Below are 16,227 nucleotides of genomic sequence, written 5' to 3'. Positions count from 1 at the left end.
GGGGCCAGGACTTGATGGTCTTGTAGGCCCTTTGCAACCTACTATTCTATGTTTCTATGATCGTTTTGGTTATTAATTTATATATTTGATTTGTACCCCACCTTTCCACCAGTAAAATGGTGCTCAGGATGGGTACTTCTCAGTCCATAAGATGACCTGCCTTCTTTCCATTAGTGGAAAGACACTCTGGAACCTTTAATTAGATACTTTGTCAAAAGTGTGTCTGTGTGTCTGTCTGTGTGTATTCTTATTCACTTATATGTGTGATAACATCTGTAACTGTTCGTCCATAAGGATCCACAATGTATATCTTATGGAATTTCAACATCCATTAAAACCAACAAGTTAGAATTACATGGACATATTTTCTGCCTCTTTTACTTAAGTGTTAGTATTTCCTTACATCCTTGTTTATAGTGAGGTATGCAGCACTAATGTGTTTTCTCCTTCTTCATTAGTCACTCTCAGTTCAGACCTCATCAGTGTATTTGTGAAGTTAGGATTCCATTTTACCCCAATGTATATTCTTTACAGATACTTATGTTGAGCTTCATTTGCCCTTTCACTAAAATTCACCCAGTATGGAAAAATCCATTTGTATCTCTCCATCATTCAGTTGTGTTTTCATGAACTGGAATAATTTGGTTTTACCTGCAAACTTGGCCACCTCGCTGTTCACCCCCAAACTGCAGATCGTTCATGCACAAATTAAACAACAACACTTCTTACTTTCCTTCACTGTCAGAACAGCCTACTTAATCTACTCTCTGATTCATTTTGCTTAACTAGTATATTCTTTGATTTGTACCTCACCATTACACCAAGAAAATGGCACTCAAGGTGGCTAGTTCTCAGCCCATAGGGGACCTGCACTTTTCTCCAAATACTGCAAAGGGTATTCTGGAAACTTTGATGCATGACTTTCTCAAAACCTTTTTGAAAGTCCAAATATATAATGTCAGCTAGATCACTGATATCCATGTGTTTCCTGAAACATTTGAAGAACTATTAAATGTTGGAGACTTCCCTTTGCAAACGTCAAACCGATTCTTCCTCAGCAAGTTTTTTTTCTTCTGTATGCTTAATTGCTCTAACTTTAATCATACTTTTCACCACCTTATCTGGGACAGAAATTAAACAAACAGGCGTGTTTCCCTGTAAACCCCCCCCCCTTTAAAAAAAGAAAAGTGCAGTTCATGTGAACCAGCTTAAAAATACAACTGTCTTGCAAATGAATGGGTATGATAAAGGGCAATATCCCACTTTAGGCATCAGATATTGGAAGAGAGTCACAAAGAGTCCATCAGTTTGATCTTCAAGTGACAGTGCTGCTCAGACAACTCCCATGGATAATAAGTGAATGTGGGGCTTTGTAGCAATATGGAAAGAATGGGAAGAATTTGGGAAGATGAGTAAGAACAAAGAGTGAACCCACATACTATTGAGATTGTTCAATGGCCTACTGATTAATGACTGCTCCATATCACACTACCTCAATGTACTAAAGCCATGTCTCAGGGTTCCCTTTACAACCTGGACCCTCTGAACAACTCCTTAAGGATCTCTTGCCTCCTTAAGAGTCCCTCCTTCCCTCTTTTAAACTCACCCTTCCCAATTTAGGCTGTAGACATGGGGGGACTGATACTCTAGACACAGGGTTTAATCACAAGAGTTTGCTAGTAGATTTAAATCAAACAAATCACAACTAAAGGTATTTACACAATACAGCTGAGTGATACAACAGGCATGAAAAGAAAAGAACAGTTGCAAAATGCAAGTTCCTTTACCTTAGCTGTCCCTCGACTTTTCTAGGTTGCTTCTTCCTGCTCACTCCTCAGACTCTACTCTCACTTCAGGCTCTGGCTATGTCTCCTGCTCTTGCTGTGGGTGCAGCCTGGTGTTTCTGATGCTTACTGGCTCTCTTATGTCTTTACTTACCCTCCATCCTCAAAACTGAAAGTACTGCCTCAACCTGAAGAAAAGGAACTTAAGCAGAGAAATGAAACTGCCACCCAACCAGAGAAATGAAACTACTCCTCAGGGTTACCCCACCCAACAGAAAATTCTAGGCCTCCAAGCCTGACCTTTCCTCCTTTGCTTCTGTAAGCCTCAAACTTTCACACCATGACAATACAGTTTTGCCCTTGAGGAAACAACTTGCCAGGGTTCCATACTCTGAGGTGCCATTTTGCCTCCATCCTCCAATGTTTTGTGGTTCACCTTGAATGGTATGAAAGGATCATGTCACCATGTAGGCAGCATTGTAGATATTTTAGTTCTGGCTACCCATGCTCATATTAATAATAGGGCCAGTACGGTTCTCTTTTCCCTCCTCTCCAGTACGTGTCCCATTTTATTTTGTGGACATAGGAGAGTATTTATGGACCTACTGTGGAGTTGAACACCTTCTCCCAAAAATCTTTCAGCAATCCTGCAGTGGCATGGCCCAGTCATACAGCACCTGCTTTGCATGCAGAAGGTACCAAGTTCAATCTCTGGCATCTCCAGGTAGGGCTGGAAAAAAACCCTGCCTGAAACCCCAGAGAGCCACTGCCAGTCACTGTGCTGGGCAAGATGGAGTGTTGGTCTGAAGGGCTGTGGTTCAGTGGTATAGCACATGCTTTACATGCAGAAGGTCTCAAACTCAATCCCTAGCGTTTCCAGGTAGGGCTCGCTGCTGGAAGCCCTGGAGAGCTGCTGCCAGACAGTCTCAACAGTACTGAGTTAGATGGCCTGATGTCTGACTCAGTATAATGAAGCTTTCATGTTCCTAAATCTGCTTCCTTTGTCTCAAAATGGGTTTTGCCTTGCTTTGCTTTTTTTTTTTGAAAGCTGTGTAATGTGACATCCAAAGCATTTCTACAGTATAGGAGTCTTCTATTGCATGCTTATGATTGGTCACTCACAGACGTTTGTGTGACCTTTACATGGTGTTGTCGATCTCCAGGGCATCTCCCATGGTTTCTGACCTTTATGCCACTTTTAAAAAGATTGAACCTAACCCGATAAGGAACATTAATCTGATATATCGGTCATGTGAATTGCACAGTTTCACTAAAAACACAGCTGTAAAATGGCTAGTGGCTGTAAAATGAAACACATGGAACTTGCTGAGAAAGGAATTTCCTCATCAAAGCATGTGTCCACCTGGGTAAAGGAGCCAATCTTAATCCTGAAAAGAATAAGGGAAACAAAAGCCCTGGTAAGTTGTGGGATAAAAAGTCTGGTGTGGTGAAGCCCCAGTTTGCACCATTGTGATCCACATGACTGCTGCAGAGGATTTCAACTTATGTTTAGCATGTATTAGTGGAATCATTGTTGATGCCAGCTGTATAAGAGGTGCTAACCCAATAATGGGTATACTTTATATATAACGCATGCAGTAATTTTGCTCTGCACAAGAACTGCAGTATTACTCAATAAAGATGGAAACCTTCAGAAAAGCTGAAGGAACATATATTTTAAGAGTTCTACTGGTGAAGATTCCACCATGTGAAAGCATTGGCTTTAGTGCCTGCAAGAATTAAACAAATCCAATAAGAACATAACAATTTTTAAGGGTTGGATCAAAATGAAGCTAATTGTTCATAATTACCATTGAAATCAATGGGATTCAGTTCATGACTAAGTTTGTCCCATTGATTTTCATATGAGCTAGGTTCAATTAACCTATTTTGGATCCAATCCAAAGACGAAATGGCAGCACCCATCTTTAAAACAATGTGGGAACTATATGGTTTTGGAAAATCCCCATAACCTGCATGTACAAATCCTACCTGTGGAATCTTGTAAAGACTTAAGATGTCAGCCATGTGTGAGGACGTATCAGAGTCAAGTCCCCCAATGATTCCTATTATATTTTTCTGGATGCCACATTTGTAGTTAGGAACAAATGTCTGTGATGACTTGCAGAGCAGGTCCAGAGTGGTACGGTAGGTCATCCTTGAGTTGGAATAGCGGTCATAGACATGGAAGCCAAGAGTGACATTGGGGAAGATCATAGGATTGTCATTGATCTCATGAACAGCAAACACCAAGGCCAGGATATGCTGGTGGAACTTAGTCACCACTCTGAAAATAAAGTAATTTGCTATTTCACGGGAGAATTAAAGTAGGCACAAAATGATTTCATCAAAATATTGATCCACTCTGCAGCTGCCTGACGATAAAGAGAGGGACCAACCAGCATAGATAGTCCTAACTAGGTCCTCTTCGAAGTTATGATTCCCTTTCTTGAATGTCAGTTTTGTCACCTTTACCATTTCTTGCCAAATCTTCAGGTATTCCTCTAGGGAGCTTAGCAGATTGAACAAGGGCTGGCACACATTTCTTCTTATGTATCTGTTTTTTTTTATGAATATTTACCTTGGTAGTGCTACTAGGTTATCATACATTTCATACACCACACAATACCTTTATCATCTAGTTGTATTTGCAGCTTGGGACCCATGTAGGAGTGAAGACAGACAAACATGGGAAAATACCATTGTTCCACATTCTAATTTAGCAAATTTCTTCAAGACAGGCATGGTCTAAAATTCTGTCTTGAATACTTTAATCAACTCATTTCCATTCTACAGTACAGTGACCTTCTCCATTTAGAGATATCGAATAATTTTTATGACAGAACTATCAAAAACAACACCTCACATAACAGTCTAAGAAAAAGTAGAAATGGACACAATCATGAAAAACCGGACACATTTTTTAATACTAAGAAAAACTAGATGTGTTTTCAAATGCAAATGTTGCTGTGACTTGCTGTGGAAGATACGGAATAAATGACTGATGTTAAACAAAACTCATTAGGTTGGATCCAACCTATTAGTTGCAGACAATATCCTTTGAAATCAATGAGATAAGTTAGTCAAGCTCACTGATTTCAATGGCAACTAAATGTGCCTGTCTTAGTCTGGATCCAACCCAATGAAATGAGTTAGGCATGAATAATTCTATTATTAATGTGGTATAAAATACATCTGGTAAATACAGCAGCAAAATACCACCTCTTATACCACTGTCTGCTTCTGTCTTAAGAAACACAGATTTGAAGTGTGATCAACCCTTACATACTGTAGGCTGCAATCATAGCAGAATATCCAATGTTAGTCCTACATAGAGTAGACCCACTGAAATGAATGAGACTGAAGTTAGTCATGGCCAACTTAAGTCTCATTCATTTTAATGGGTCTACTTTACATAGGACTAACATTGGATACTACTTATATACCCTTTCTTGACTTCAATGAGACTCACTTTGGGTAGACACATATAATACTGTACTATTAGTCTGTGCAAAAAACCCAAAAAAACAAAACCATGATGAATTCTTATAAAGCTCTTTCCAATACCAATTATGTTATTCCCTATCTAGAAGTTCATGTGGAAATGAAAGGGGCAATATTTATGATTATCTTTACAGCCAGAACTGTTTATACTTAATCAGATCCCTCCATCCCTCCAAGAGCCAGGCAGGCTGAGTGGAGTGATGAAGCAAGCTAGAAGTTTGTGTTGAGATGAAGGGAAGGGGGAAATTTGCTGCCCTCTTTAGAACTTCCAGAACTGTTTATATGTAAAGTGGAGGCAAGATATTTAGAGTAGCAATAGAATTTGGAAAATATATTATACTTTGAAAACAATATATTTTCTAGGATTTAGAATGGGATATAATATAACCCAAAAGGTTATATGGTATATATAAAAGGAAGGAACGAAGGAAGGAAGGAAGAATGAATGAACGAAAGATGCATCTCTGTAAGTATAGAGATATTTAAAATGACACAAATGATTGAGTGTCAATTTCATTGGATATTGAATGTCAAAAGGCTAACTTGTATCTAATAAATGGGAGAAGGATGTCCAAAGAAAATACAAAATATAGAATTTTCTACATTTATTTTTAATTTTGAAATCCCCACCACCAACACCCTGAATAAAAGGGATTTTTTAAAAAGCTTGAAATTGTTGTTTTAAGTATCTTACTCCCTCAAACATTGCAAAGATATATAGATACTGCTAAAGACCCTGCTGCCTTTGCCACGAAGATAAAATTGCTTTTAAAGGAGAAAAATGAGCTGTGAACTCCAGCCAGAAAACTGTGCTGAGCTTTGCTCCTAAACAGCAGTACAACCATGTTGTTGTTGTTCAGTCGTTCAGTCGTGTCCGACTCTTCGTGACCCCATGGACCATAGCACGCCAGGCCTTCCTGTCCTGCGCTCTCTCCCGGAGCGTGCTCAAGTTCATATTCATTGCATCCGTGATGCTATCTAGCCATCTCATCCTCTGCCGTCCCCTTCTCCTTTTGCCTCCAGTCTTTCCCAGCATCAGGGTCTTTTCCAGGGAGTTTTCTCTTCGCATTAGGTGGCCAAAATATTGGAGCTTCAGCTTCATTATCTGTCCTTCCAATGAGCAATCAGGGTTGATTTCCTTTAGGATGGACTGATTTGACCTCCTTGCAATCCAGGGGACTATTAAGAGTCTTCTCCAGCACCACAGTTCGAAAGCATCAATACTTCGGCGCTCAGCCTTCCTTATAGTCCAGCTCTCACAGCCATACATTACTACTGGGAAAACCATAGCTTTGATTAGATGGACCTTTGTCGGCAAGGTGATGTCTCTGCTTCTTACTATGCTGTCTAGGTTGGCCATAGCTTTCCTCCCAAGGAGTAAGCATCTTTTAATTTCATGGCTACAGTCACCGTCTGCGGTGATCTTGGAGCCCAAGAAAGTAAAATCTGTCACTGCTTCCATTTCTTCCCCTTCTATATGCCAGGAAGTGATGGGGCCAGATGCCATGATCTTAGTTTTTTTAATGTTGAGTTTCAAACCAGCTTTTGCACTCTCCTCTTTCACCCTCAACAAGAGGCTCTTGAGATCCTCTTCGCTTTCTGCCATTAGGGTGGTATCGTCTGCATATCGGAGGTTGTTGATAATTCTCCCAGCAATCTTAATTCTGACCTCTGATTCATCCAACCCGGCATTTCTCATGATGTACTCTGCATACTCAGTGAAGCCATAAGCTATGCCGTGCAGGGCCACCCAAGACGGACAGGTCATGGCAGAGAGTTCTGACAAAATGTGGTCCACTGGAGAAGGAAATGGCAACCCACTCCAGTATTCTTGCCAAGAAAACCCCATGGAACGTATCACAAGGCTAAAAGAGATGACGCCGGAAGATGAGCCCCTCAGGTCGGAAGGTGTCCAATATGCTACTGGGGAAGAGCAGAGGGTATTTCCAAGTAGCGCCAGAAAGAGTGAAGCGGCTGGGCCAAACCCGAAAGGACACTCAGCTGTGGATGTGTCTGGCGGTGAAAAGAAAATCCGATGCTGTAAAGAACAATATTGTTTAGGAACCTGGAATGTCAGATCAATGAATCAAGGTAAGCTGGAGGTGGTCAAACATGAGATGGCAAGATTGAACATCGACATCTTGGGAATCAGCGAACTCAAATGGACAGGCATGGGCGAATTTAATTCAGGTGACCATCATATCTACTATTGTGGGCAAGAATCCCTTAGAAGAAATGGAGTAGCACTCATAGTCAACAAAAGGGTGGGAAAAGCAGTACTGGGGTACAATCTTAAAAATGATAGAATGATCTCAGTACGAATCCAAGGCAAACCATTCAACATCACAGTAATTCAAGTCTATGCCCCAACCACTGAGGCCGAAGAAGCTGAGGTTGATCGGTTCTATGAAGACCTACAACACCTTCTAGAACTAACACCAAAAAAAGATGTCCTCTTCATCATAGGGGATTGGAATGCTAAAGTAGGAAGTCAAGAAATCACCGGGATAACAGGCAGGCATGGCCTTGGTGTACAAAATGAAGCAGGACAAAAGCTAATAGAGTTTTGCCAAGAGAACACGCTGATCATAGCAAACACTCTTTTCCAACAGCACAAGAGGCGACTCTACACATGGACGTCACCAGATGGTCAATATCGAAATCAGATTGATTATGTCCTTTGCAGCCAAAGATGGAGAAGCTCCATACAGTCAGTAAAAACAAGACCTGGAGCTGACTGTGGCTCAGATCATGAGCTGCTTCCTGCAAAATTTCGGCTTAAATTGAAGAACGTCGGGAAAACCACTAAACCGTTCAGGTATGACCTCAATCATATCCCTGATGAATATACAGTGGAGGTGAGGAATAGATTTCAGGGATTAGACCTGATAGACAGAGTGCCTGAGGAACTATGGACGGAGGTCCGTAACATTGTTCAGGAGGCAGCAACGAAATCCGTCCCAAAGAAAAAGAAATGCAAGAAAGCCAAGTGGCTGTCTGATGAGGCTTTACAAGTAGCTCACGAAAGAAGGGAAGCGAAAAGCAAGGGAGAAAGGGGAAGATATACCCAACTGAATGCAGAGTTCCAGAGAATAGCAAGGAGAGACAAGAAGGCCTTCTTAAATGAACAGTGCAAAGAAATTGAGGAAAACAACAGAATGGGAAAGACTAGAGATCTCTTCAAGAAAATTGGAGATGTCAAGGGAACGTTTTGTGCAAAGACGGGCATGATAAAGGACAAAGAAGGCAGGGACCTAACAGAAGCAGATGAGATTAAGAAGAGGTGGCAAGAATACACAGAAGAACTATACAGGAAAGATCTGAATGTCCCTGATAGCCATGATAGTGCGGTCACTGAACTTGAGCCGGACATCCTCGAGAGTGAAGTCAAGTGGGCCTTAGGAAGCATTAGTAACAACAAATCTAGCGGAGATGACAGTATTCCAGCTGAGCTATTTAAAATCCTAAAAGATGATGCTGTTAAAGTGCTGCATTCAATATGCCAACAAATCTGGAACACTCAACAGTGGCCACGAGACTGGAAAAGGTCAGTTTACATTCCAATTCCAAAGAAGGGCAACGCCAAAGAGTGTTCAAACTACCGCACAATTGCGCTCATTTCACATGCCAGCAAGGTGATGCTCAAAATCCTACAAGCTAGGCTTCAGCAGTATGCGAACCGAGAACTACCGGAAGTACAAGCTGGGTTTCGAAGAGGCAGAGGAACTAGAGATCAAATCGCCAACATTCGCTGCATCATGGAGAAAGCAAGAGAATTCCAGAAAAACGTCTATTTCTGCTTCATTGACTATGCTAAAGCCTTTGATTGTGTGGATCACAACAAACTGTGGCAAATTCTTAAAGTGATGGGAGTACCAGACCACCTTACCTGTCTCCTGAGAAACCTGTACGAGGGTCAAGAAGCAACAGTAAGAACCAGACATGGAACAACCGATTGGTTCAAAATTGGGAAAGGAGTACGACAAGGCTGCATATTGTCACCCTGCTTATTTAACTTATATGCAGAGTACATCATGAGAAATGCCGGGTTGGATGAATCAGAGGTCGGAATTAAGATTGCTGGGAGAATTATCAACAACCTCCGATATGCAGACGATACCACCCTAATGGCAGAAAGCGAAGAGGATCTCAAGAGCCTCTTGTTGAGGGTGAAAGAGGAGAGTGCAAAAGCTGGTTTGAAACTCAACATTAAAAAAACTAAGATCATGTCATCTGGCCCTATCACTTCCTGGCATATAGAAGGGGAAGAAATGGAAGCAGTGACAGATTTTACTTTCTTGGGCTCCAAGATCACCACAGATGGTGACTGTAGCCATGAAATTCAAAGACGCTTGCTCCTTGGGAGGAAAGCTATGGCCAACCTAGACAGCATAGTAAGAAGCAGAGACATCACCTTGCCGACAAAGGTCCGTCTAATCAAAGCTATGGTTTTCCCAGTAGTAATGTATGGCTGTGAGAGCTGGACTATAAGGAAGGCTGAGCGCCGAAGAATTGATGCTTTCGAACTGTGGTGCTGGAGAAGACTCTTACGAGTCCCCTGGACTGCAAGGAGGTCAAATCAGTCCATCCTAAAGGAAATCAACCCTGACTGCTCATTGGAAGGACAGATACTGAAGCTGAAGCTCCAATATTTTGGCCACCTAATGCGAAGAGAAAACTCCCTGGAAAAGACACTGATGCTGGGAAAGACTGAAGGCAAAAGGAGAAGGGGACGGCAGAGGATGAGATGGCTAGATAGCATCACGGATGCAACGAATATGAACTTGAGCACGCTCCGGGAGAGAGCGCAGGACAGGAAGGCCTGGCGTGCTATGGTCCATGGGGTCACGAAGAGTCGGACACGACTGAACGACTGAACAACAACAACTCTGCATACCAGTTAAATAAGCAGGGTGACAATATGCAGCCTTGTCATACTCCTTTCCCAATTTGGAACCACTCGGTTGTTCCATGTCTGGTTCTGACTGTTGCTTCTTGACCCTCGTACAGGTTTCTCAGGAGACAGGTAAGGTGGTCTGGTACTCCCATCACTTTAAGAATTTGCCACAGTTTGTTGTGATCCACACAATCAAAGGCTTTAGCGTAGTCAACTAAGCAGAAATAGACGTTTTTCTGGAATTCTCTTGCTTTCTCCATGATGCAGCGAATGTTGGCGATTTGATCTCTAGTTCCTCTGCCTCTTCTAAACCCAGCTTGTACTTGCGGTAGTTCTCGGTTCGCATACTGCTGAAGCCTAGCTTGTAGGATTTTGAGCATCACCTTGCTGGCATGTGAAATGAGCGCAATTGTGCGGTAGTTTGAACACTCTTTGGCCTTGCCCTTCTTTGGAATTGGAATGTAAACTGACCTTTTCCAGTCTTGTGGCCACTGTTGAGTGTTCCAGATTTGTTGGCATTTTGAATGCAGCACTTTAACAGCATCATCTTTTAGGATTTTAAATAGCTCGGCTGGAATACTGTCATCTCCACTAGCTTTGTTGTTACTAATGCTTCCTAAGGCCCACTTGACTTCACTCTCGAGGATGTTCGACTCAAGTTCAGTGACCGCACTATCATGGCTATCATGGACATTCAGATCTTTCCTGTATAGTTCTTCTGTGTATTCTTGCCACCTCTTCTTAATCTCATCTGCTTCTGTTAGGTCCCTGCCTTCTTTGTCCTTTATCATGCCCGTCTTTGCACAAAACATTCCCTTGAGATCTCCAATTTTCTTGAAGAGATCTCTAGTCTTTCCCATTCTGTTGTTTTCCTCGATTTCTTTGCATTGTTCATTTCAGAAGGCCTTCTTGTCTCTCCTTGCTATTCTCTGGAACTCTGCATTCAGTTGGGTATATCTTCCCCTTTCTCCCTTGCTTTTTGCTTCCCTTCTTTCGTGAGCTACTTGTAAAGCCTCATCAGACAGCCACTTTGCTTTCTTGCATTTCTTTTTCTTTGGGATGGATTTCGTTGCTGCCTCCTGAACAATGTTACGGACCTCCGTCCATAGTTCCTCAGGCACTCTGTCTATCAGGTCTAATCCCTGAAATCTATTCCTCACCTCCACTGTATATTCATCAGGGATATGATTGAGGTCATACCTGAACGGTTTAGTGGTTTTCCCGACGTTCTTCAATTTAAGCCGAAATTTTGCAAGAAGCAGCTCATGATCTGAGCCACAGTCAGCTCCAGGTCTTGTTTTTACTGACTGTATGGAGCTTCTCCATCTTTGGCTGCAAAGGATATAATCAATCTGATTTCGATATTGACCATCTGGTGATGTCCATGTGTAGAGTCGCCTCTTGTGCTGTTGGAAAAGAGTGTTTGCTATGATCAGCATGTTCTCCTGGCAAAACTCTATTAGCTTTTGTCCTGCTTCATTTTGTACACCAAGGCCATGCCTGCCTGTTATCCCGGTGATTTCTTGACTTCCTACTTTAGCATTCCAATCCCCTATGATGAAGAGGACATCTTTTTTTGGTGTTAGTTCTAGAAGGTGTTGTAGGTCTTCATAGAACCGATCAACCTCAGCTTCTTCGGCCTCAGTGGTTGGGGCATAGACTTGAATTACTGTGATGTTGAATGGTTTGCCTTGGATTCGTACTGAGATCATTCTATCATTTTTAAGATTGTACCCCAGTACTGCTTTTCCCACCCTTTTGTTGACTATGAGTGCTACTCCATTTCTTCTAAGGGATTCTTGCCCACAATAGTAGATATGATGGTCACCTGAATTAAATTCACCCATGCCTGTCCATTTTAGTTCGCTGATTCCCAAGATGTCGATGTTCAATCTTGCCATCTCATGTTTGACCACCTCCAGCTTACCTTGATTCATTGATCTGACATTCCAGGTTCCTAAACAATATTGTTCTTTACAGCATCGGATTTTCTTTTCACCACCAGACACATCCACAGCTGAGTGTCCTTTCGGCTTTGGCCCAGCCGCTTCACTCTTTCTGGCGCTACTTGGAAATACCCTCTGCTCTTCCCCAGTAGCATATTGGACACCTTCCGACCTGAGGGGCTCATCTTCCGGCGTCATCTCTTTTAGCCTTGTGATACGTTCCATGGGGTTTTCTTGGCAAGAATACTGGAGTGGGTTGCCATTTCCTTCTCCAGTGGACCACATTTTGTCAGAACTCTCTGCCATGACCTGTCCGTCTTGGGTGGCCCTGCATGGCATAGCTTATGGCTTCACTGAGTTACGCAAGCCCCTTCGCCACAACAAGGCAGTGATCCATGAAGTACATCCATACAGGAAGCTTAAGAGAATGGCATTTCAACTCCAAGCCAGACAACTAAAAGCAGGGAATTACATGGGTTAGAAGACAAATAGAAACACACAGAGAATATTGAGGGGAATACAAAACACAAAGGCAGAGAAGAGGAGATGAGGGAGACAAAAGTTAGTGCAGACAGAAAAAATATATGAAATGCAATAAAAAGCTCGTATTAATAATTTAAGATTTGCACAGGATAGGCACAAGTAAGTACAAAACTATACAGCCTGAATTCCTCATGGACCATCATTTTAAAACTAGAAATAAAATGGGCGGGTCTCACAGATGGCAGGTTTTTTTCTGAAATATATTTGAAGCAAGTTGTTGGGTCTACATAGTCTGTAAATTCATAGTCTGTAAATTCTGCTTATCCCCTGACTCCTTCAGATAACCTCTCCAGATGCAGAACTTCATACGAGTGGCACTTTCCTGGAAGTGTGCAAATTTGGTGCAGTTAACAACAACACAAAGCTACCCTGTCACTAACCACCTTCTAGATGGTAAGTTGTGTATCTCATCATGGTAGCATGCAATCAGATCACAGAAACTGAATGATGCAGCAGGCCTTGCGGCATGTGTGTGACCATCACATCTGTATACTCGATTCTGCATGTTTCCTTGTTCTGAGCCATCAATGTTCCATCAACTCATTCATTTACACTTACAGACAATTATATCTATTTTTCTTTAAAAAAGGAAAAAAATGAGTTTTGAATAGCAGTACTGGAAGATGAAAAGAAAAGAATTTTGACATACAGCCAGAGGAATATAAACACTTATCAAGGAATTATTTGGGTTAGAAGAAGAATAGAAATATTCAGGATGTGGGGGGAAGACAAAGCACTGGGGTGCAGAAGAGTTTGGGAGGCAAAATCTAGTATACACAACATTGTAGTAGACAAAGCCGTTGCCTCTTTTTGGTGGATTTTTTTTCTGAAACGTATTGCAAGCAAAATATTTGGTCCTGGTAGTTTGCAAGCTGATTATTCAGGGTGTTCTGTTTTCTGTATTTTTTTTTTCTTCATTTCTGGTAAAACACACCTCTCCAAATGTAGAAGTATATATATAAATCTAAGTCACACACAGATGTGTAATTGCACCAATTAATAACAGCAAGAACTAAAAGCTACTCTGTTCCTAGTTTGTAATAATATCTCAAGATTATTTTCAGGGTGTTTTATTCCTCTCCCCCACCTTCAGATAATGTACAACACTCCAAAATTAGAAGTACATGGAACTGGAATTAGCCTCATAGTAAGCAAATCTGGTAGAGTTTTCCCCTAACCTTCTTCTAGGCTGGAGTGCAAAGAAATGGCAAAATTTGAATGACATAACAGGTGTTGTTGCCAGTGTGTCCTTATTGTCTGTATACAAGAGTCTGTCCATTTCACATTTCATAGCAAATAAAATTAGCAACAACTCATTCTTTCCTATCTTTACCAAAATTATATCCATTTTTTCCCCAAAAGGTCAAAACAATTTGCCGACATACAAGCAGAAAGCATCTATAAAATCAAATTGAGATTCATGGCATAAGGCGGGGTGGGGAGGGGGGAAGAGAACCTTACAATGGAAGCATAATCAACTCCTGCGAAGGGTGTATCAAATAAAATTATATGGAAAATGTAATTGATATGAGATGCAATTGCGCCAATGATGACTTTATTTGGCTGGTGCCACTCATGTGGAATAGGAACTGGCTCAGTCGGTGAACACTTCATAGTAAATACTTGGAGAGGAAGAAAGGAGAACTCCAGCAGTAGCAACATCACAAACCCCAAACTCCCGATTTCAAATCTTTCCTCGAAATGTGGGTTTCTCTTTGTGAGCGGAGATGGGTCAAAGAAGACGCAGACAACAAGCTTGGATTAAAAATTGGGCCACATTTATTGAAATATTTGCAAAGGGGTAACTAGGACGGGCATCTAACTGTGTCAGCGGCTAGCTGACACTTCTAGGGCGAAAACACACCCAGCCTGAGGGGTGGCGGTGATCTCACCCTCCCTCCGGACTGCCCCTTCTGGGGGAGGTAGACCTTCCGGTGTCACCCCCAACCCAGTGCAGCACAACACCTGGGTGAGTGAGTAGGGTTGGTCTCCCAGGCAACCCTTATCCCCCCGCCGAGCCGCACAAGCCGTTCGGGGGGCCTCAGGCATCACCTGCCACCATAAGGTGCCTCTGCGTGCACTAGAGATGGCGGAGAATTTCTCCCCGAAACTTAGGGGGGCCGAGCGCCAACGTGTTCGGCCCCCCGAACAAGTTTCGGGGAGAAATCCTCCGCACCCCCCCACACCCCCCTGGGACGGGACTTACCTTCACCGAATGTCCCTCCTGGTGGCTGGTCCAGCCGGCGGTTCGGCGGGTGTTCGAACGAGGCGGGAGCGGCAGCCGGTCTTTCAACCGGCTGCCGCCGCCATTGCAATGAAAGGAAAAAAAAAAAAACGCCCCCTGTTAGGCTACGTGACGATTCACGTAGCCTATCACGGCTAGATTTGCAAAGTCAGCCGTGATAGGCTACGTCAATCGTCACGTAGCCTATCATGGGTGACTTTAAAAACAAACAAAAAAAGAGTGTACGGATAATGGCGGCCCCCATAGGGAGCCGCCATTCCCGTTCCTTATTTGGTGGCTGTAGTCTACGTAAATGTTTACGTAGACTACGGCGAAAATAAGGGCAAGGCGCCTCCTCCCCGGCCTGAATTTTGGCCGGGCGAGGCGGGAAGCCTCCCCCCACAGCCTGAACTTCGCAGGGGGAGCAGCGAAGCGCCTCCCCCCCACCGCGAACGGCCTTCGACAGGTAAGTGACTTTCGTCCACCCCTAGCGTGCACACCATCCCTACTCCCTTTCCTGTTTTGCCTGTCCTAGCCGCCAAGTGGAATGTGACCGATGATATAGACTGGATTCCCTTACAGGACACACTCAATGCGCATAACAGTGTGACGTAGGCAAAAAAGACTCACAGTCCTAGCCCAATCTGGCTGTGAGCCAAAAAATTCCTACATGGCTCCCACAGGGGCAACCGGCAAAATCCACACTGCTAAGGGGAGGGTGGGAGGGAGCTGCGTCACGCCAAAGAGCTGAGATAGGGAGGGGGGTCGAGTTTAAGACAACTCGGCCTGCTCCTCCCTGACTGGTGGTGCGACTGGGGTGCACCGATCAGATGCCCATACATCTTCTCACCCCACCCGCCCGCAATGGCCCCCCCTTTCAGCCAGACAAGCTGGCGCCGGGTAGGGCATTTGCGAGTGGAGATGGGTCAAAGAAGACGCAGACAACAAGCTTGGATTAAAAACTGGGCCACATTTATTGAAATATTTCCAAAGGGGTAACTAGGACGGGCATCTAACTGTGTCAGCGGCTAGCTGACACTTCTAGGGCGAAAACACACCCAGCCTGAGGGGTGGCGGTGATCTCGCCATCCCTCTGGACTGCCCCTTCTGGGGGAGGTAGACCTTCCGGTGTCGCCCCCAACCCGGTGCCACACAACACCTGGGTGAGTGGGTAGGGTTGATCTCTCAGGCAACCCTTATCCCCCCGCCGAGACGCACAACCCGTTCGGGGGGCCTCAGACGTCACCTTCCACCATAAGGTGCCTCTGCGTGCACACCATCCCTACTCCCTTTCCTGTTTTGCCCGTCTTAGCCGCCACAGGAGTCACA

At 43.4% G+C, this 16,227-nt stretch overlaps 1 protein-coding gene across 1 annotated transcript; it reads right to left on the bottom strand.

Moving 5' to 3' along the window:
• Positions 1–1,038: 1,038 nt before the first annotated feature.
• LOC146342608 (G-protein coupled receptor family C group 6 member A-like) lies at positions 1,039–14,336 on the bottom strand. Its single transcript, XM_084807928.1, has 3 exons — positions 14,131–14,336; positions 3,596–4,071; positions 1,039–1,121 (listed from the first exon to the last, which is right to left on the bottom strand). Exons 1-3 carry the CDS (start codon positions 14,334–14,336, stop codon positions 1,039–1,041), a joined length of 765 nt encoding a protein of 254 aa, XP_084664054.1.
• Between the last annotated feature and the right edge of the window lie 1,891 nt (positions 14,337–16,227).

Source organism: Heloderma suspectum, chromosome 6 (assembly GCF_057233095.1).
Source record: "Heloderma suspectum isolate Gila_16-S chromosome 6, 16-S_ref, whole genome shotgun sequence".
NCBI lineage: Eukaryota > Metazoa > Chordata > Lepidosauria > Squamata > Helodermatidae > Heloderma > Heloderma suspectum.
This window is presented reverse-complemented; position numbering and strand designations above follow the sequence as displayed.